The 22,334-nt window shown below is 37.5% G+C and overlaps 1 protein-coding gene across 5 annotated transcripts in view; it reads left to right on the top strand.

Annotated features, from left to right (window-relative positions):
* stxbp5b (syntaxin binding protein 5b (tomosyn)) overlaps positions 1–22,334 on the top strand; it is a 44,871-nt gene that overhangs the window by 3,003 nt on the left and 19,534 nt on the right. For all 5 annotated transcript variants that reach the window (XM_079852836.1, XM_079852835.1, XM_079852833.1 and 2 more), the window contains exons 2-11: positions 65–162; positions 15,230–15,311; positions 15,982–16,082; positions 18,004–18,138; positions 18,291–18,354; positions 18,436–18,519; positions 20,188–20,311; positions 21,303–21,381; positions 21,700–21,854; positions 22,194–22,266. In XM_079852836.1, coding sequence (XP_079708962.1) covers positions 65–162; positions 15,230–15,311; positions 15,982–16,082; positions 18,004–18,138; positions 18,291–18,354; positions 18,436–18,519; positions 20,188–20,311; positions 21,303–21,381; positions 21,700–21,854; positions 22,194–22,266 — 995 coding nt within the window. The remainder of the gene's footprint in view (positions 1–64; positions 163–15,229; positions 15,312–15,981; positions 16,083–18,003; positions 18,139–18,290; positions 18,355–18,435; positions 18,520–20,187; positions 20,312–21,302; positions 21,382–21,699; positions 21,855–22,193; positions 22,267–22,334) is intronic.

The following is a 22,334-nucleotide window of genomic DNA, read 5'->3' as shown; positions in this document are numbered from 1 at the left end:
CTATTCCTTTAAGAACTCCACTGTCATGTTTGTAGTTTAATGCAAATCATTTTCTGCTTCACAGACACTGCGACATGGCTTTCCCTATCAACCCTCTTCCATGGCTTTTGACCCTGTACAGAAAATTCTGGCTATTGGCACACAGAGTGGAGCCCTAAGACTGTATCCTTTTTTATGAAGAGCTGGCAACATAGCTAGCCTAACTCACTTAGAAGAAGAAAAAAAGTGTCAAATGTGGATGTGTTGTTTGTGTATATCTAAACAAAGGCAGTCCTCCCACCCTTCTGTGTTGGAAGTATTGTTGCACATAGTAATTTTGCGGCATGTGCGGCTCCTTTATTTCTTACTTCCAACATTTGATTACATAAGTTGCAAAATACAAGTAACAACATCCTTTGGCAAATAACCTTCTAAGAGCCTTGCTGTTCACCCAGGAGATATGAATATTTACCCTAGAGAACCATCATAGGAGCTACTGGCTCAACGGAACTAAAGGAAAACTAAAGGAAAGACACCCAAGCCTGTGGGAATTAGCTTGAACATGATCAAAACATGCCTAGAAATCAACATGCCTAATATTATTGATTGACCGATGTGTGTTACTCAGTGACCGATGTTGATGCCAATATCTAGAAGGCAGGGTGGCTGATATAAATATGACATTAAGGCAATAATGATGACCCTTGTGGTATAAACCATGTGACTCATTGCTTTTATAATATAAACAGCAGTATTTTGTTTTAATTAAAAATACATTTATTCTCAGTGCTTCTAGTATGTTTTTAAATGTTCACACTTTATTATTCAGACAAGTAGGCGGAGTTATTGGCCAATGGCGACATTCTCAGATATACATTGGCCTGTGCATATCTAGAGTACCTCCATTGCTTGACTAAAAATCAAAATAAATATATAAACATTGAGCATTTTAAAAGTTGTGCTTATTATGCTCAGTCATCAGTGAGAAGTTCAGTTGATTCCAGGCGGTAAAAATCAAAGAAACCAGTTTCTCAGAGTCATGTATTTGAGCAGCCTCATTTCAGAGGCACATCTCCTAGAAGCAGGGTCTTTATCCCGAGAGAAGCTGCACTCATTAATGATATCCACTGTGGCATGAGCAGCTCTGTTGCCATATGTTGCAGAGCTCGTCTCATCATTGGTGCTGCCAGAATGCCACCTCGCACGTGCTGGAAACATTGCCAGTCCTGCTGGGCACGTCTGTTAGAGACACACACACTCAGCCAAGTGTTTTCATGTTCAGAATCAGATATACACATTTCTGTCAAACGAAACATGGCTATAAAGTACAGCTGGGTGGTGCTGGTGCAATATAGAAATCTGTTTGCTTGTTAAGATTCTGCACGACTCTCGTGGGTTAATAGCTATTTTAGTGTGCATCTTATGTTCAGTAACTGGTCACATCATTTTTTGACCTTCCCTTCACCTTCCTTTATTTTTAAAGCACTCTGCAGTGTGATACATTTAAACATTTCTTGAGTTTGTCCTTTAATATGTAGAAAACTGAATGCACTATAATAATAATAATTAAAAAAAAACATTTAAAATAGCCTAGTTCTCGAGTATAGCATGTCTACTTTCCAAATGTATTTCATGCCATCATCTATTTTGTGAAATACAAAAAACATGACATGATGTCACAAGATTCGACCCTAAAAAGGCCAGAATGCTCAAGCAAACCTGTTTTTTCTTCTCATAATTGCGATGGGCACACATTACTAACGCGCTCTTTAAATAGCAAATAAAAAAAAATTGCGGCAATTACTTTAGACCGGGTTTCAGTTGGACAATGGTGCAGTCTATTTCTTTTGCCTCAAAATAGCAACGTGCTAACAATGTGCCAGAACACACCTCATTTTCAGACCAGCACAATTGGGCGCAAATGCATTTGCTATTTAAACAACGTGGCGCAGGACATGAAAATGATAACTGCGTCGGACTGAAACTAGCAAAAAGCACTTGCATCGCGGGATCGCGCTTGGCACTGCATTGCGCCAATTGGGTGTAAGATAGGGCCCTAAATGTATTATTTCTTTTTTGTTCCAGACCAAAAGAAAACAAGAGAATTAACTACAAGTGTGAACACACCAGTCTACTGGCATTTGTTGTGACATCTGCTTCAAACATTATAATGCTCGTGATAACTTTCATTAACTCTACTATAAGTAAATCCACTTCACCAGCTTAAATACTCTTCAACAGTGATGCCATAGAAATATACAGAGCTAAATTCAAACACAAAATTCTAAAGATGAATGCGTGCTTGTTTCTGTGGTGCATAAGCTCTATATAATGTAAGTTATACCGCCCATCCCTACTAAGGTTGCATGGTTGCAAGGCCAGACTTGGTGTTGTCAGATTTTAACTTTGAGAGTAGGAGTGCACTGGTATTGTAACGGTGTGCAGTGGATTGCACTGTATCAATGGCATTTTGTCCTTGTGGAAAGTCACTAGCCACCCGCCAGGTCAGTTTTTTTCTGTCTTGTATAGTGGAGTTGATTGGCTCAGTCCTCATGCTCAGCTGTTGCCTGGATGTGTTAATGTGCAGCAAGAGGTGATGGGCTTACTGTCATTCAGTCGATTGGGCTATTTATCAAAAGACAGATGTATCGATTTGCCTCATTGCCCCCAGCATTGGGGAACACCGCCACATCTCAGCAGACACAAACTCAATAAGGTGTTTACTAACAGTAAATATCTAATTTTACATGATTGGTCCCTTGTGTCTCAATCTGTGTGTTCAGAAGCCTTGCAAGACATGCAGGAGAACTAGCAGTTTGTTTAAGATGTTTGGCAGCATAAAAACAGTGAAGTGCTCTTTAATATGCAGCCTCGCCTTTGCTTGGTAGTGTTTAAAGTGCAGTGAGCAGTGAGCTAAGGAGCAAACGTTTTTGAGGTTTTATGCATGAATAATTCACAAATTGATTCTTGTTGAATGCTTTTTGTTCTGATTATGCTCTGTGATCTGATGAGGTTTTGTGCATGCTGAAACACAGACTTTTTCAAACCAGAAGTTTAGTGTGTCTTAAACATGCAGTGGTTTCTTAAGCTTTTAAGTTTAATGTATATTTGTCCTTTATGATACTTGTTTAGACCATAATGAAATCAGAATCTTCTGTGTTTAAGACACAAAAAGATTTGTGCAAAAAGTCTGAGTCAAGCATCACATTTGAAGGAACCTCTCCTTAGAAACACCGCAAACCACTGTGGTTTACCAAATGAGGAAGTTGCCATCTTTTGCTTTAGAATGCAACTTTCTTTCATCTTTTCTTATTTTGCAGCCATCTCACTAAATATATGTAGGCCTACTGCATAATTTGTCAGTTGATGTGTAATGACTTCAACAAGTCAGGTGATTCTGTCATAGGGTTAAAAAGCTTGTGACTAGATTACGAAGCCAGAACATTCCTCATGGGACCTAAAGAGTACATTTGATATAGCCTACTAGTTCTGTTTTTTATTTTAAGTGAACTATATACTTTAGTATAGATTGTGCTGCAAAATTTGTTCATGATGATGAATTTTGTAATAAGCTGATGAATGTAGAATTAGTGTATGAATGGTGCAGTTTGTCTCTGCTGCTGTGGGTTATAAGTATAAGTGTTTGTAAGGCCAAATGTTACTATTTATAGTCCATACTTAGATATTCAATATAATGTAAAATATTAAACTTTGATGTGTAACTTATTCTGCATGTTTGTGCTGTAGACATAAATGATATCTCAAATCAGGTGACTTCTTTTGAAAAGGAATCTTTACAAATGTGTGCAGGAGGTATAAATATTCAATACTTATGTACGTTTATTCAATATTATTTGTTTGGTAATGCTTTCATCTCCAAACATGAATGTAGTAATCTCAGCTCTGTTTAACATAATTAAGTCTATTTCACAGAATTTCACAGAACCTCCTACCAAGATCGGTACAGGAAAACTTAGCAGGTTCCATCAAGTTCCATCAGGTTCCATCTGGTTGTTCCAGGGCTCCAGACTGACAGTTGAGAGCAGTAGCAGCGGTGCCACTAAGTTCTACAGATGGTGGCACCAGCACCTGATCTGGTAGTGCTGGGGGGTGGGGGGATTTTTAATCATAAAGGTAAATTAATTATAAAATTGCTATTGTTTTCGCATTAATAAGTCCAGTAACTAATACAATTACGTTTATTTCTTAAAAATGCACGTTTGACAGTAAAGCTCTGAGCTTCAGTTGAGATGCAGATAAAATTAACTTTTATTATCCCAGTAACATGTAAAACCCACATTTTTATTGGGAAAAATGTAACAATAAGTATTTTTGGTCATCACAATAAAACATTTATTTAAATTGGATAATATTTTGAGCTTTGAAATGCTGGAAAAAGTGTGAAGCACAAAATCACATTCAAAAGTTTGCATGAACCCTGAAATTAATAATCTAAAAACATGTGACTATTTCTGCCACAATACCATGGTTACAGTTTGCGTTACTACATTAAATCCATGGTGAATGTTGGTGATTTGTGGACAGGAAAGCCTTCTATAACTTGTTCGTTCATGGCACAATGTTCCTCCTGGTTTCCGTGTCAGCTCTGTTTGATCTGATATCTATGATTTATAACAGAATTCTGAGCTGAATTTGAATGCTTCTCACTAGATCTTGCAGCAATTTATTAATACTAATTCAAACGATTTTTCTCAGTGGATCTTAGGGCTGGGTATCGATTCAGATGTTACAATTCGATTCGATTTCGATTCGCAAGCTCTCGATTCGATTTCGATTCTCGATTCGATTTTCGATTTCGATCAAATTTTCGATTTCGATTCTAAATTCGATTTCGATTCGACTCAATGAATATATATTTAATACAAATCCTATATTTATAAAAAAAGAAAAGAAAACTGAACATAAGGTTACAAGTGTTTAATTAATAAAAAGAATTCATTATAAATTATATATAGACTAATCCTTATTAAAGTTACAAAAGTTCTTTAGTCAAGAGCAGTGAGTGTTTTTCTCTGTTCCATTTTTCTTTGTTCTTTGATTAACTTTAACGACTGAGTGTGTACTGTCCCTTTAAGACCAGCCGCTGCTGACAGAGACGCGGATCTGACACGCGCCTCATTCTCTCACGAGTCAACGCTCTTCACGTTCATCATAAGACTTATGTTATGAAGATACTCGACAAAAAAACATTTTGGCATAATTGTGTGTGTTATTGTTCGTTCAAGCGCGAAAGATAACTCTATTCTGGGCTGTTTTGTGCGCACGCACGATATCAGCGCGAGTCTTTCTGTGTCAGTCAGGACATTCACAGGCAGCGTGCTCTTTTTCGTCTTGTCGCGCATGTATGGTTTAAAAACATTTGCATGAATAAGAGCTGGATTATGTAACACTAGCCAAAGGATGATAAAAATTAACAGATGCTGCATTAACAGTCCAAATTTGTTTATTTCATAAAAAATCGCAGCATTTTGCGTCATATAATTGCATAGGCTTGACATCTCGATTGCGATATGATTGATCGTGCAGCACTAGTTGAGGTTATTTTATGATTAAGATAAAACAAACATAAAATCTCACAGTATTAACTATAAAATCGAGTTTGCAAGCCTATGAACAGTGGAGGAAAACTAATAGTGGCTTTTGGGTAATAGATAAATAAATATGGAAAAAAATCGATTCGTGGCGTTTGAGAATCGATTTTGAATCGGCCACATTTTAAAAAACGATTAATCGAAAAATCGATTTTTTTGCCCAGCCCTAGTGGATCTCCCATTGCTGTCTGTGTAGTAACGGTGTCGCGTAATCATGATCGAGTACACCTGTTCTTAGCTGGCGCTGCACTGTAATATTGCTGCCACTGTGAGCTGATAAACAGTCCTCGCTGTGCAGCTCAAACGAGAATAACGGATTTGTTCCACTTTCGTTTTATTGCCATTTAGTATTTTTCCTATGCGACAGAAATGGCAGCTCTTATCGGTCGGGTAACGTGGTGGTCGTACTCTTGACTATTATGTTTTTACCTGGTGGTTGAAAAATGACATCCAAAAGGTTGGTACTCCTGAGCCATCTAGAAGAATATCTTAGAAATTTGTTGTCACTTTGTTGTGATTGGTTACAAGGTAGTTTGTGACGTCAGAAACACCAGCGAATTCAAACCCGAGTTTTTGAGACTGACTGTCTGACAACCCTCTTTGGTTCACTGCAGTTTTAAAGAGAAAATACTCAGCAATGGTGTTGACTTGTGAATTTGCACATGGTTTGTCATATTAAAAACACCACATACATAAACAACATTAAAAACTTGATTTTCACCACAGTGGGTCTTTAAGAAACGTTAAGAATCTGAATGAGGAAGTGCCACCCAAGAACTGTGTGCTGAAAACCGATATCATCTTCAGCTCTCTACATGCTTATTTACACAGCCAACGACGCCTTACAATTCATGCTCGAAGAATTTTTTATTAGGCTTCAGCGCTGTATAAATTGAATTGATTAGTGCTATTTTTAGTATCATCAGCGCTGTTTCAGTGTTGATTGCCCTGTGATCTATGACCCTCTCCTCTCTGCTCTTCTTGTAGGCTGCTGTTGGCAGCATCCAACTCCAAGTGCTTTAAATAACGGCCATTTGAGACTCCTCCAGTTTGTTTAAGGCACCCAGGGCCTGTTTGATTACTGTTCTTAATCTTGTTTGGACAGATCCTATCTCTACTTTATCACTCTGAAACCTACTAATGGCTCGAGTTCGGCTTGGACAGGGAGGCAGAGTGCAAGCCGTGGAGTCAAATAGCTCTATAATTTTATGTTTTTTTTTTTTTTTTTCATTGCGCAAAGAGCTTGTCATTAGTGTGCTGTGTGTATATCTGTTTTCAGAAGCATGTTGGAGAAGGATGCAAGATTCTTCTGTAGATTGGAGGATATTAGATATTAATATTTTTAATATCCATCTAGCAGTGTCCTAGCAACCATTCAGAGCATATTAACAGCCACCTAAAAATGCCATTATCTATCTGTCTCTGTCTATAATATTAGCAACTGCCTATCAACACCTTAGCAATAAGAACACCTTAACACCTACCTAGCAACACCCCAGCAACCACTGGGAAAAATTTAGCAACAACCTATCAGCGTCCTTGCACTCTGAGGCGTATATAATCTCGTAAATGTAGCTTTCAGGCAAGACTTTGTTAAACCAACAATCAAAGTTAGTCTTGATGAACTTGCTTTCGCTTTCTAGTTAATAGATTGTGTTTTTCATTAAATATATTTAAGTCTCCTTTAATGAACTACTCAAGCGTACTTGACTAGAGAGACAGAATTTTAATTATGCTCTGATGACAGTTTTTTATAGATGTACAACCTTGTGCTGTGCAAAACCTACATATGTGTGTGGACAATTCTCTGACTAGTCACCTTCTCTTTTATCTCATGATCATTCATATCTCCTCTCTGTTTTGCTCTTCTCCTCCTTGTTCTCTCTTTTCAGAGCTGGTTTACTGCCTTGTTGGCACTGTTCAGTTTGCAGAAACAAATGTCAGCGGTTGCAGGGACCGTTGACAAGTTTGTCTGCTTCAGCTGCATTGTAATCTTTTGCACTTGGGCCTGTATTATTAGGGCATATAGAATGACAGCACCCTTATCAGATTGCACGGCTGTTTGCTCTCAGCGGAAGCCCCTGTTGTTTGAAGTGAGTCATCCATTGTGGTCGGCAATTTGACGCTTTAGAAAGTACAACTTTTGTGTGGATTTCCTAAACGTTACAGAGCTCTTTTCACTTGTACATTATAGCACTTAAACCGTGTTGCAAGACATGTAAATATTGAACATTAATCAGAAGATTTTTAGGGTGAATCTCATGAAACCTGTCAAGAACTCATCCAGGTCATATTTCACCCCAAAATCCAAAGAAAGAAAGAAGTCTGCTGATCATTGTCAGGGTGAATGTTATTGTACTGCCTTAGATTCTTTTGAGTTAAATCAGCATAGATGCTTTTACAATGAAGTTAAATTGTATTAATTACTTTGAGAAATTGTCATGAAAACAAATGAAAAGCAATGGAAAAGTTAAAGAATGTGTACAGAAGAGCACCAGCTTTGTGTCTTAGGCTGTTTTATACAGATGAAACACCATAGATCAGCAAAGTTCTGCACTACAGACAGCGATTTTTGTGTTTATTCATTGTAAAGTGTCCCTTGTCTGAACCCTAGAACCCAGCTGGAATGTTTGTTTAATTTGAGTGAATCCTGGTCCTGACATTTGCACACATAATTATCTTTTCCAGCATTTATCTCAAGCCTGTGTTTAGTGGATGGTCTGTTTTAGGTTAGGCTCACAATCCAGCCTATGGTGTTTTCTGGCCAAGGACTGCCCACTTCGACAGAAAGGGGCCGTTTGACTGACATTTAACACAACCATCTTTTCCCCACATAATGTTAAATGTATTTAAATGTATATTTATAGTTGAATTTAAAATCAACAATAATTCACCAGTCTGCAATAAGTAGTGGTCATATAAAGAAAATATAGGGAAAATACATTTTGCATTATATTATATTGCATTAAATACACAATAGCCTACATTAAATTAGTTCTTTTGCATGCGTTTTTTTGTATTTTAATTTCAGTTGCCAAAAATATTTTGTTTACTAGTACATTTTGTTTTCTTAGTTATATGCGTTAACAATGATGGCATTAGTGCCTGCTGCTTGAAAATCTCTCTCTCTCTCTCTCTCTCTCTCTCTCTCTCTCTCTCTCTCTCTCTCTCTCTCTCTCTCTCTCTCTCTCTGTCTCATGGAGGAGAAATCATGGAGGGGTCTGAAATTGTCATCGTAGGTGCATGTCCACTGTGAGAGACATAATCTAAAAAAAATCACAATGTATGATTTTTTAACTATTTATTTGTATGATACAGCTGCAAATAAGTATTTGAACACCTGAGAAAATCAATGTTAATATTTGGTACAGTAGCCTTTGTTTGCAATTACAGAGGTCAAACGTTTCCTGTAGTTTTTCACCAGGTTTGCACACACTGCAGGAGGGATTTTGGCCCAATCCTCCACACAGATCTTCTCTAGATCAGTCAGGTTTCTGGGCTGTCGCTGAGAAACACAGAGTTTGAGCTCCCTCCAAAGATTCTCTATTGGGTTTAGGTCTGGAGACTGGCTAGGCCACGCCAGAACCTTGATATGCTTCTTACAGAGCCACTCCTTGGTTATCCTGGCTGTGTGCTTCGGGTCATTGTCATGTTGGAAGACCCAGCCTCGACCCATCTTCAATGCTCTAACTGAGGGAAGGAGGTTGTTCCCCAAAATCTCGCAATACATGGCCCCGGTCATCCTCTCCTTAATACAGTGCAGTCGCCCTGTCCCATGTGCAGAAAAACACCCCCATGCTTCACAGTAGGGATGGTGTTCTTGGGATGGTACTCATCATTTTTCTTCCTCCAAACACGTTTAGTGGAATTATGACCAAAAAGTTCTATTTTGGTCTCATCTGACCACATGACTTTCTCCCATGACTCCTCTGGATCATCCAAATGGTCATTGGCAAACTTAAGATGGGCCTTGACATGTGCTGGTTTAAGCAGGGGAACCTTCCGTGCCATGCATGATTTCAAACCATGACGTCTTAGTGTATTACCAACAGTAACCTTGGAAACGGTGGTCCCAGCTCTTTTCAGGTCATTGACCAGCTCCTCCCGTGTAGTTCTGGGCTGATTTCTCACCTTTCTTAGGATCATTGAGACCCCACGAGGTGAGATCTTGCATGGAGCCCCAGTCCGAGGGAGATTGACAGTCATGTTTAGCTTCTTCCATTTTCTAATGATTGCTCCAACAGTGGACCTTTTTTCACCAAGCTGCTTGGCAATTTCCCCGTAGCCCTTTCCAGCCTTGTGGAGGTGTACAATTTTGTCTCTAGTGTCTTTGGACAGCTCTTTGGTCTTGGCCATGTTAGTAGTTGGATTCTTACTGATTGTATGGGGTGGACAGGTGTCTTTATGCAGCTAACGACCTCAAACAGGTGTATCTAATTTAGGATAATAAATGGAGTGGAGGTGGACATTTTAAAGGCAGACTAAGGGGCCGCTCACATATCGCGTCTTTTGCGCGCGCAAGTTCGTTATTTCAAATGTAGCCGCGCGGTATGCGCGCTCATAATGGAAGCGACGCGGTCGCGGTGCGACGCGCTCGTTTTTTCCAAGCGCGTCCGCGCCGCATCGAGATAAAAACATCTCAACTTTTCAGAATGCCGCAAGCGCACCGCAGGTCACGTGACAAGAACCAAGCTTAGCAACGACAGACGCCTCCGGAGCGCAACCACCCGAGCGCTTTGGAAAAAAGGACAACGCGGCGCGCCTAGCGTTTTCGACGCGTTTTTAGGTGCGATATGTGAGCGGCCCCTAACAGGTCTTTGAGGGTCAGAATTCTAGCTGATAGACAGGTGTTCAAATACTTATTTGCAGCTGTATCATACAAATAAATAGTTAAAAAATCATATATTGTGATTTCTGGATTTTTTTTTCCAGATGTCTCTCACAGTGGACATGCACCTACGATGACAATTTCAGACCCCTCCATGATTTCCAAGTGGGAGAACTTGCAAAATAGCAGGGTGTTCAAATACTTATTTCCCTCACTGTATGTGTGTGTGTGTGTGTGTATATATATATATATATATATATATATATATATAAATATACTTGCGATTTATGTATCATTGCATTTATCTTGACTTCTGTGGCTTCTATGTCTCTTCTGACAGAGTGTTATGTCACGTGTTCACACATACAAATAATCAGATAGAGTAAAAGAGTTTGCGTATTTGGTGTGTTGTCCGAGAGGAGGGCTCTAAGCCAAGGCTGGGATGGGAACCGGCTGAGAGAGGAGTCGGGGTGGTGGAGGGATGCAGAATTTTTTTTTAAGGAACATAGGTGAGTAGGCTAAATATATATAGGCCTCCTTTCGTGCTGATTGGGTAGATCATTTGAACGTGCTCCTTCCCAACTTTGTTAATAAAACATCACATGTTGGTTTTGTGGTGATCAAGATATTCACTAATAGAATCGAACAGCGATCTGTTTGTTGGGTTGGTCTCCGGCTCCCATGGAACACGGAGAGCGACTGACTGAGTCTGACCCTGGGCTCTGATCCAGCGTCACAGAGAGCATAAGCTGAGGAGAAACTGGCTGGTCAAGGGCCTGATGCTTACACTTATGAATAAATAATGAGTCAGTGGTCCACTGCAACTTATTTATAACAGCCCTCCATTATTTATTCAGTCCATTTGCCAAATATGGTATAGGCAAGCCTGCTGTGTAAACATCCCTGTTTGGTTTCCCATGAGGGCATTAAGACATGGGATGTGAGAGAGAGCAAAACGCTACAATGCACTGAATTTTTTTTTTTTTTTTTACAGAAACTGAAATTCAAGCTTTTATTTACCCAAAAACTCAAATTTAATTTATGATTTTTAGAAATTAATTTACTCGTTTTTTCCAACGAACAAATTGTACATATTGATACTCATTGCATCATTATTGTTCCACATTGCTGGCATGTTTACCTTTTGAAGCTTATCCAGGTTGCATGCATGAGACAGATGCTGAAACAATCAAAATGCATCATCAGAGAAGCTTTAAAACCTTTAAAAAAATCTGGCCCCCTCCTTCCACCTCTGATATACCATATAATTTTGTAAAAAATAAAAACGGAAAGATTTTTTTAGATTGAAAAACGTGCAATGAAAAACACCTGTAATAGTTTCAATGTCGTTGAATCATTGTTCACTGAATGGGCTGATATCGGAAGCAGATTATAATGCCTATTTTTTTTTTCCATTGAAAGGATTATAGGCCTAATCTTTTGCTATGGTACTTACAGAAAAAAACACATGAATTTCCCATGTTTTCCACATGTGATGACGTAGACAACGTCATCATGTTTCACATGTGATCACATGGATTTCACTATGTGCAAAGTATGTATTTCTCTTGTGTTTTTGTACATGCGAAATTCAGTTGGTTTTTCTGTAAGGAAAAGCACTGAACGTTCCTCTGTCATTAGAATAATTTTTACTTCTGGTTTTACTTCAAATAAGCATTATTAAGTCATTTTTAAAGGTTGTGATCTTTTTTCTATACCACAGACTAAGCCAATTTTGGATTTATAATATGTGCTATACTATACTATACTATTTATATTAGTATTGATTAACTGTCATAACAAATATGGTGCACCATAATGGCCTGACAAATTGTCCATACCCATAATATCTCATGTATTTCTCATATTTTCTCTATAATATAGGGCTGCCTAGGGCTCCATCGACTTAAAAAAGCTCACCACTATGATTTAGTGGTGGCTTGTTACTCACTGAATTTGTAATACACAAGGTTATAAATAAAAAAAAAGGTACTGTAGGTTAGGGATTTGACACCAATATAATAGTGGCTGACTAAAGCCCTATTCATGCAGTAATTGTTTCTCATGGGGATGTGAGGTATTTTCAACAGGGGCCAGTCTGTGATTTTATTGCTGCCCGAATCCAGAATGTCAGTTTCTCTCCCACCAACCGTGTAAACATCCCCGGCTGAATTACCTACTGTTTTTTGACGAACATCAAGGTTGTGTGGTAATTTTAATTGCCGTGCCGAGTTTACAAGAACAGATCAATTAAAAATTCACTGTTTAAATCCTTTTTGACCATTCCCGAGTACCATAATATAACTGTTGTGCTTTGCTTAATTTTCATGCATTTTAAAGTATTTAAAAGAACAATATTTCATCACCACTCTACCTCATTGATTGAAGCTGTTAAGAACAAAAAAGGGAGAAAGAGGAAAAAAAAAAACACTTAATCATTTGAAATGGACTGTTATTGTGGCAGCAATACATGCAATACAATTGTAAAGTATTATATATAATTATATACATTAAAAATGTAAAACAAGCAGCTTTATGTTAACCTCATGTAAATAAGAGGCTGCATTAACTTGATTTTGCTAATTTCCATATTTTTCAAATGACATTCCCTTATTTTGAAATGGGCCTAATGCAAAACAGAAAACCATTTCAAATATAGCGTGTCTAGCTTTCTATTTTTAAACAGGGGATTTAGATAATTAAATAATAAATAGGACATTGTTTTCCATTTATTAAATTAAATATGAATTTATTCGTATTATATTTTATTTAACAGCGGACAATCATGCGACTGACCTCGTGAGCAGCGTGTTCCTGGGTTCGTATAGGATTACAAAACTAGCTCCTCCACCGTGAATAAATTGCCATCCGAATGCATGGTTTTTCACTGAGGTCCCATGCAAATTTTTTTTACAGACATCCACATGAAAAACAATTACCATCCCAATAGGGCTTAATTGTAAGTTTCTGCTCTGTGAATCTCAAGTGCATTTCATAGAGTGGCCGTGTTACAGTGAAATATTAACAAGACTAAATGCGTAGTAGAGCATGCATTAGTTTTGTCTTGTTCTTAGTTTATTGCCCTCTTGTAATCTCTGGTGCTGTCTTGTTCGCAAACCGTTGTGTCAGCAAGGTGAGTTTATCTTCAGTGTAATGGCTCTCTTCCTAAGCTCAGCCCTACCAATGTTGCTTACCATAATTGATCCGTTTAACAGAGATACGTTAGCTGGAAGGGGTAGGACGTACAGGTATGTGAGTGTACAGCACAAAGTTAACATATCAGACACCGTAAAGCTTCACATAGTGTTAGCTGGCAGTGTGTGCTTGTAGGGCTCTCAAGTCTTATATTTTCTCACAATAGCAAGTTACTCAAGAGGAAATTAGTACATTGCTGCAGGAAACCGCTGATTCAATACGGATGAGAAACCCATTTCCTGTTTATAGTGTCAACTATTTCAGAATTCCTTCCCTGGCATTAGAAGTGCGTTAGATGTCCTGAGGTAGCAACATACAGTGTCCATATGTTGTTTTGCAGTGTTTTCATTCGGGAGATATGCAGCTTTCTAATCTGAGGTTATTCCTATAGCGAGAGCCTCTTTTTACTCGCCATTATTGTAATTTGCATTATACAGACGTTGAATTAAAGCTCTAAAGTATATGGATGTTATTTGGGATTTTTTGAAAGATATTACAGTCTAACAGAGAATATAAAGAGCTCTTGTGGGTGTAAACGCACAACAACACAACAGTTTCTTCACCCATTGTGAAGCCCTGGAATCTGCAAACTGATATGAAACAGTACTCGCGTTTGTTTCTAAATGCACATAGAAAGCATGCAATGCAGCACAGTGCTGATGAATATGAATGACTGTTTGACTGGAGACTGTTGCTGTTGTCCTGCTGGAGAAGGGGTTTATGGGGGCAGTTAGAGTGCTGTACTCCAGAGGGCTGAAACAGCATTCACAGACAAGACTTAAGACTCCAATTAGGGACTTACTATAATCCTTTTAGTTAAGTCAATGGACAAGACCCTCGGTAATATGACGCAGAGTCCTCTGCGAACACAGATTCCCTTTAGTGCTGCACCCTGTTTGGTTTACTTACATTGTTTTTGTGTTGTCTGTGTGTAAGTTGAGAAGAAACATGACATGAAAACATTTTCTCAGCAAGGTTTTAATGTTAAAATGTATATGATTATATATGCATATATTTAGGTGCTGTGACTTTTTGCAGTTCATTTAAATAGTCCTACAGTACAGTATGTAGTCTCTCTATTATAGTCCAACTCTGTATTATTTTCTTTCTTTTTTGAAACACGAAAAACTTTCCAAGAAGTAGCTCTCGAATATCTCTCTCAAATTTGACATGCATTAATCAGTGCTGTTTGCTGTAAACGCATGTAAGAATAATATAAATATAAATATATTATTATATATAAATAATATAATATATCTGTTCTTCACACAAAGACATTGTATGACTTATGAAGACTTGAAAGCATATGGATTGCTTTTATGGTGATTTTTTTTTTTTTTCCCTTGGCGGGAAAAATCACCAGCCAGTTTCATCGTATTGAATTCGGCCTAAAATCTCATCTCAACAGCAAAAAACAAAAAAACAAAAAAAAACAAAATACTGCTGTTGTTGGAATTACATGAGGGTGAGTGAATGATGACAATGTTACTGTTTGAGTGAAATATCCCTTTAATTTTGCAATGCATTTTTATACAATAATGCTATTCTGGATTTAGCACATTTGACAGGTACTCTGAGGTGTTCAGTGGTGTATGTACCTTAACTGAGCCTGCAGATTCGGCCAAGCAGGAGTGGAGTGTTACTGCCAGCATGAGAGCGGATCTGCTGTCATCCAGCTGGAGTTTCTTGTCAATGAAGTGAGTTCTGCCCTGTCCATCTGTATGGTCATTTCATCTTTCTTAAGGCCGATAACGATAACTATATGTTCAATACGATTAGAGAGCAGTTTTTGTTGCATTTACACATCTTTTACCAGCAGATGCCCACAGCATGCTACGTTTCGAGCGCATCTAAACAGTGAATCTAGCTAGTCTAGTGTAAACGATCTAATCTAACAGTGAATTTAGCTGACAAAGTCAATAGTGGAATAAAAACATCTTCAAAGGAAGCAATACAATGTTGTCGAAACTAGAGCTGGATACCTGAGGTAATTTTGTTACACTGTTTGCTAGCCGAGTGGATTCTGATTGGCTGTCAGTGTTTTATCGTTCGACAGCTGAAAAAAAATCGCTCTGAGAGTGATCCCAATGATGTTGTTCCTCATATCGTTATCGTTATAGTTGTGGTGTGAACTCTGCTATTCTTTAATATGGAGAACGATTTTAAGAACTACATCTTTATCGTTATCTTTATAGTTATCTTCCTTGGTGTGAACGGGCCTTTACTTTCTCTCTTGGTTTTATCCCTCTTCCTGTCATTGTCTGTAGCTTTTGGTTTAATATTTAGTCATTTAAAATGAATAATATGTTCAATATGTTGTGACTTGCAGATTTAGAGCTCTCTTTTTTGTGTGTGTTTGGTCCATAGGGGGCGCTGGTTAGTGCTTTGGCAGATGACAGTATTCATTTGTGGAATCTGAGGCAAAAACTTCCTGCCATTCTCCATTCTCTTAAATTTAATCGGGAGAGGTAAGCATTCTGCATACAAATAAACCATGCACCTCTACATTAAATAAATATATGTGCTGCGTGTTTCAGAGTGAAGTGTGGCAACGTGTTCTTTTACATGTGAGCAGTTCATTACCCAGCGGTGTTTGCATCGTCTCAGAGCAGCTCGGTTCACAGTAAATGCTGTTCCTCACAAACTCCATCTGTGCATCTGCTCTGCATTTGGTCGCTTTAATGTGCATTTGGGAATGCAACATACGCCAGTCATCTTCCCAAACTTGTATTGAGAAGCGCTTATCATTAAAAAAAAAGCTTTAAAAGAAAAGAAAACCTGCGGTTTTCCATCAAAATAAATGCTTGATGGTTTGACGTTTAAAAAAAGAAGAAATAAAGACGGTCATAAATATTATTATTGTAAATATTATAGAGTTGTAATGTAAAATATTATTATTATTATTATATTATTATTTTTTACAGTAAAATATGACAAGTAGTATTTCTTATTTTGTTTATATTAAGTAATGTTTATATTTTTATAAAATAATAATTTTGTAGCCATATTCATATACAGTGCTATGTATAAATTTAGACACCCATGCTAAAGTTGACTAAAAAGAGGAATAAAAAATCATCTTTTGGAAATTGAACTTAATGCCTTAATTTAAAAAATTAGGAAAAATCCAACCTTTAAGTTTAAGGACACCAATTTTCTTTGTGAATGAATAATGTATCGTAAATAAATAAATATTCTTCCTTAAAATACAGGGTGCATAAGTCTGGACACCCCTATGTTAAATTCCCATAGAGGCAGGCAGATTTTTATTTTTAAAGGCCAGTTACTTCATGGATCCAGGATACTATGCATCCTGATAAAGTTCCCTTGGCCTTTGGAATTAAAATAGCCCCACATCATCACATAGCCTTCACCATACCTAGAGATTGGCATGGAGCACTTTCCATAAGATCATCTCTCAATGCAAATCAAACTAGCTATTAGGCTAACTGAAATAAAACCATGCCAATCTCTAGGTATGGTGAAGGCTATGTGATGATGTGGGGCTATTTTAATTCCAGAGGCCAAGGGAACTTTATCAGGATGCATAGTATCCTGGATCCATGAAGTAACTGGCCTTTAAAAATAAAAATCTATTTAAGGATTTTTATCCTTAAATCTATTATGGATTTTTCCTAATTTTTTAAATTAAGGCATTAAGTTCAATTTCCAAAAGATGATTTTTTTATTCCTCTTTTTAGTCAACTTTAGTATGGGTGTCTAAACTTATGCATAGCACTGTATAAGCACACATTTTTTACCAAAATCTTTTTTCAGATTTTTTTTTTCCCCCAGAAAAGTTGCAATTTGATTTTTTTTCTCCAAATCGTGCTGTCTTAACTGTTACTATTGCTCGTATTTGGGATTAAGGGTTTATTCAAAACATCCTAAAAACACGCTATCTTTAAAAACCTTTAGCAACCATAGCAACACCACAGTGATCACCTAAAATACTCTAGCATTGTGGCAGCAAGGTTTGCATAGGCAAACACCACCAATAGTTTTCTTCAGAAAATGCAAAAGTTGGCCTTTACCTGGGCAAAGAGCCCATTTGACTGTTAATAAGCAGACCAACCCAGAATAAAGGGTTGAAATGAATGTTTGTTCAGAGACAAGAGGGCAGGACAGTGTTCTCAAGTGCGTATAGACTTGATTGCTGTGCCATTCACAAGACACACAATGGCAGTAATGCACAGTCGTCCACAGTAATACCAGTTGATTTATCAAACGTGACTCATTCGCTTTGCCAGATTTCACTCTGCTGTTATTGCCGTTTCATCCTTAATGCGTCACGATACACAAATCAGTCAAATGTTCACTATCGTATGAGATAATCGCAGTGAGTCTTTCACTTTGATTAAGGTCAGTTCTCTCTTTGTCTTTTGGCAGGATCACGTTTTGCCATTTGCCGTTTCAGAGTAAATGGCTCTACGTGGGCACGGAACGAGGGAACATTCACATCGTCAATGTGGAGTCCTTCACCCTCTCAGGCTATGTCATCATGTGGAACAAAGCCATTGAACTGTAAGGGTCTGACTCTCCATATATAGACACCATGAACTCCAGTGATTCTAATTAAATGTCTTATGCTCAAATATTTACACACATGATCTTTGCATACAACCTTTCTATTTGTCAAAACACTTTACTCATAAACTGTCACCTGTCTTCAACAGTTCCTCAAAGTCTCACCCTGGACCTGTAGTTCATATCAGCGATAACCCCATGGACGAAGGGAAAGTATGAAGATTAAATATATTTCCTGATTGCTCAGCTTTTAGTTTGCACCATTTCAGAAAAGTTTTGTTTCTTTTTTTGCAGCTTTTAATTGGTTTTGAGTGTGGCATAGTTGTGCTGTGGGACTTGAAATCGAAGAAGGCTGACTATCGGTACAACTATGATGAGGTGAGACATTGTTATTGTAGATTACAGTTGCCTCCCTGCATTCTGATTGAATCTCAGATTCTGAGGTCAAGGTTTTTTTTATATATATATAAGGATAAACTTTTTACATACTGTTGGACAAATAATTTTTTAAAACACAGTAGAATGAAGGATGGTTTTCAAATTGGTATAGGACATCACTCGACAGGGCTCCAGACTGCGACCAAATGATCGCATTTTGCTACCTTTTTTCTTTCCGGTGCGACTAAATTGCTCCGGAGCAGGGTTAGCACTGCTTTTGTGGTGTTAACTCCGCATTGTGATGCCAAACTTGTACAGTGTGACATGATGCAGTGTTAGAATGTTAAAGCTAGACGCTTAGCAACAGACAACCAATCGCGTACATATTTGCATGCTTTGTATAGTCATTAGAAACACTAGTAAATATGGCAATATGAGGATGTGCAATGCTAGAGCTTTTATGTAAACAGGTCGCGTGCTGTGTTCATCCAATCAATGACACTGACCTTGAAAATATGCAAATAAGAATGTTAACCCAGGGTTAGGGACTGTACAATGTGAAACATCATCTTATGAATACCCAGGATTAATTGTTAACCCCGGGTAAATTATGAGCAGTGTGAAACGTGAAGCAAGATAACCCAGGATTCAGTTTATCTGTGGTTTAGAAGGACCCAGGGTTAACTATTTCAAGTGTGAAAAGCCCCTTTGTGCCATGAACGAGTTATAGAAGGCTTTTCTGTCCACAAATCACCAACATTCACCATGGATTTAATGTATTAACGCTAACTGTAACCATAGTCGAATGTTTTTACATTCATTATTCATTTCAACCTTTTGAAAGTACAACCTTTTGCACTTTTTTCAAGGACTTTTAAGTGCGTCACATTTTTGCACCATTTCAAAACTCTAACAATTATCCAAGTTAAATGTTTTTTTTTTTATGTCATGACCAATATATATATATATATATATATATATATATATATATATATATATATATAAATATAAATTTTTTGTATTTTTTTTTTACATTTTTACATGAAACTATTGTTAAAAAATTTTTTTTCTGCATCTCAACTCAAATGTGCATTTCCAAGAAATAATCCTGTAATAATATTAGTTACTGCAACTTAATAATTCAAAACAATAAACAATAAATAAAGGTAATTACATTAAATTACTTTTATGATTAAAAATCATAATCACTAAAGACATTAGTGGCATCTGTGCTACTGTTCTCAAATGTTAGTCTGGAGTCCTGGTACTCAGATGGGACAGCAGTGATTGATCATGAAAACAATAACTGCAATAATTATTCACTTTAACACAATAAACTACTTCAGTAACAACTGTACACATTTTTAATTTTAGGATTAGTTGTTACATCATTTTTGGTGGTAATTTGTCCTTCACATCATAAAATTACATAAATGCTGTTTATGGTGAAATACCTATGTCAAAGTGGTGTGCAGAGTACTTAAATGAACAACTCTAGTCTACAGGAAACAAATTATTCCAGAAGAACAGAACAGAACTAGGACGTTTTTTTTTTTTGTTCTCATGTTTGTTATTGTCGATTCATAATTACTGTCACAACACATGAACCGTAGTTTGCCTGACCTGGTTTTCTTGTGGTTGATTACTCATCCTTTGTTTGGCCTATAGGCGATCCACTCGGTGGCTTGGCATCATGAGGGGAAACAGTTTGTTTGCAGTCACTCAGATGGCACACTTACCACATGGAATGTACGCATTCCTGCCAAGCCTGCCCAGATCATTACACCGCATGGTAAGCTTCTGCCTAATCAAACTCCTGTTCCAAGTTCCTCAGGTTGAGCACGTCAGGGTGCACAGAATAAATATCAAAGAACCGTAGAGGTGAAGTGTGTCATTTGTGTGCCGCTAGCAGCACAAATGAACTGGAAATGCTTGTTTTTGAACAGGTTTCTCAAACGCATCAATGTTCTGTGTTTACCCTTTTTCAGTAAACTCTGATACAATAATATGTGAGCAGCATGTATGTAAAAGTTTGTAGTTTTGGGAAAATTACGTTCATGTGTGGTTTATGGTAAAAAATATAAGTCACTGAAATAAGGCCATAAAACAACACTACACAATCCAAATGTACATAACGAAGGACAAAAAAGGCACATTATTGAGCACACTGATCTAAAGACAGAGACTTGAGCAGTCACACACCATTGGGCCATTCCTGAAACAGTTCCTGTTCAATATACCTGTCATTTCCAAGGTGTTTGCTTTTTCATTTTACCATGTTCATGTAGCAGCTTGCTGATGTTGGTACAAAATACAACACTTATCTTGAGTATTTTGAGTCTTTTTCGCACTGATAAGAAACAAAGTGACCCCAAGGGTTTAATAAATCCATATCCTTAATAGGGGCGGAGCAAAACAATCTTTTTACAAATGCATTATGATTTTGAAAAAACTCAGACTGAATCTGTCCACAGAAATGAATCATTTATTATTGTTAGTTTTAAAAAAATGAATAATTCAGTTTAAATAAGGGACGTGGGATAAGCCACCTTAATGTGTCAAAGAGTTGTGTCTCTATACTGTTGCTGAAAGATTTACCAACAATCATTTTTTGGAATCAAATTACAAACCAAGAAGTGCTTAAAGGTTCCTGCCCTCGATTTGATCGTTGTTCCCATGATTAAAATACACAGATACTGGAGATAAAAAGCAAAGAGAGAGAGAAAAAAAGTGAAGGTATATTTATATGCACACTTTGTTTAACATGCAATATTCTCTCCCAGGTAAACAGCCCAAGGATGGAAAGAAGCCGGAGCCTTGCAAACCCATCCTGAAAGTGGAGTACAAAACTACCAGGGCAGGGTAAGGCTCCGGGTTGCATTTAGGAAGCAAACAGAGCATGATGCATTGGTTTAAGACTTAAATGCGTTGCATTGCAAGAGACTGTCTGGCTTCTGTTTTATGGGTTTTATAGGGATGACATGATGATTTACAGATTTACGGACTGACATAAAATATAAAGCTAATATGACAATTCTTTTTGGATATGAAAGACTAGTTTTACATTTAATCACTTTCTTAATTCCACTCATTCTGAATGAAGCACTAATTTGTTTTATTTCCGGCTTGGCTTCCCTTTGCATCATGGAAAATTGAGATTTGTTCATTTGTTTTGTTAAGGGAACCATTCATGATACTGTGTGGAGGTTTGTCATATGATACAGTGGGTAGGCGAGCCTGTCTGACTGTGATGCATGGGAAAAGCACTGCAGTGCTGGAGATGGACTACTCCATAGTGGATTTCCTTACGCTGTGTGAAACCCCATATCCAAACGGCAAGTCACTGCCCCACCTATCGCTGGATTTTCCCATAACATTTACTGTACATTCAGCAGTGCCTTTAAAAACAAGAGGCAAAAAAAAGAAGTTTCTTTCGTTATCTTTAAATCTTGACGAAGTTAGAACTAGACAAAGTGCTGAATGTTTGAACTGTAATTTGGACCAAACCGTTGTTGCAAAGTACATTAAACTTTAATGCAAGCACTAAAATGCAATAAAAATATAGTTATTAAATCATTTTCCACCAACAGTTTTTCACTAGGAAAAATAGATGGTATTTTGTAAAGATGTCTCATCTAAGATTTAAAATAACTGTTCCTTCTGTATCTCCACAGATTTCCAGGAGCCTTATGCTGTTGTTGTCCTGCTGGAGAAGGATTTGGTTGTTATTGACCTTGCACAGATTGGGTGAGTAAATGCCAAACGGGAGAGACACTCTAATCTTTTGCGCACAGTCGATTTCTAAACAGCTCTCT

This window comes from Squalius cephalus (assembly GCF_949319135.1).
Source record: "Squalius cephalus genome assembly, chromosome: 20".
NCBI lineage: Eukaryota > Metazoa > Chordata > Actinopteri > Cypriniformes > Leuciscidae > Squalius > Squalius cephalus.
This window is presented reverse-complemented; position numbering and strand designations above follow the sequence as displayed.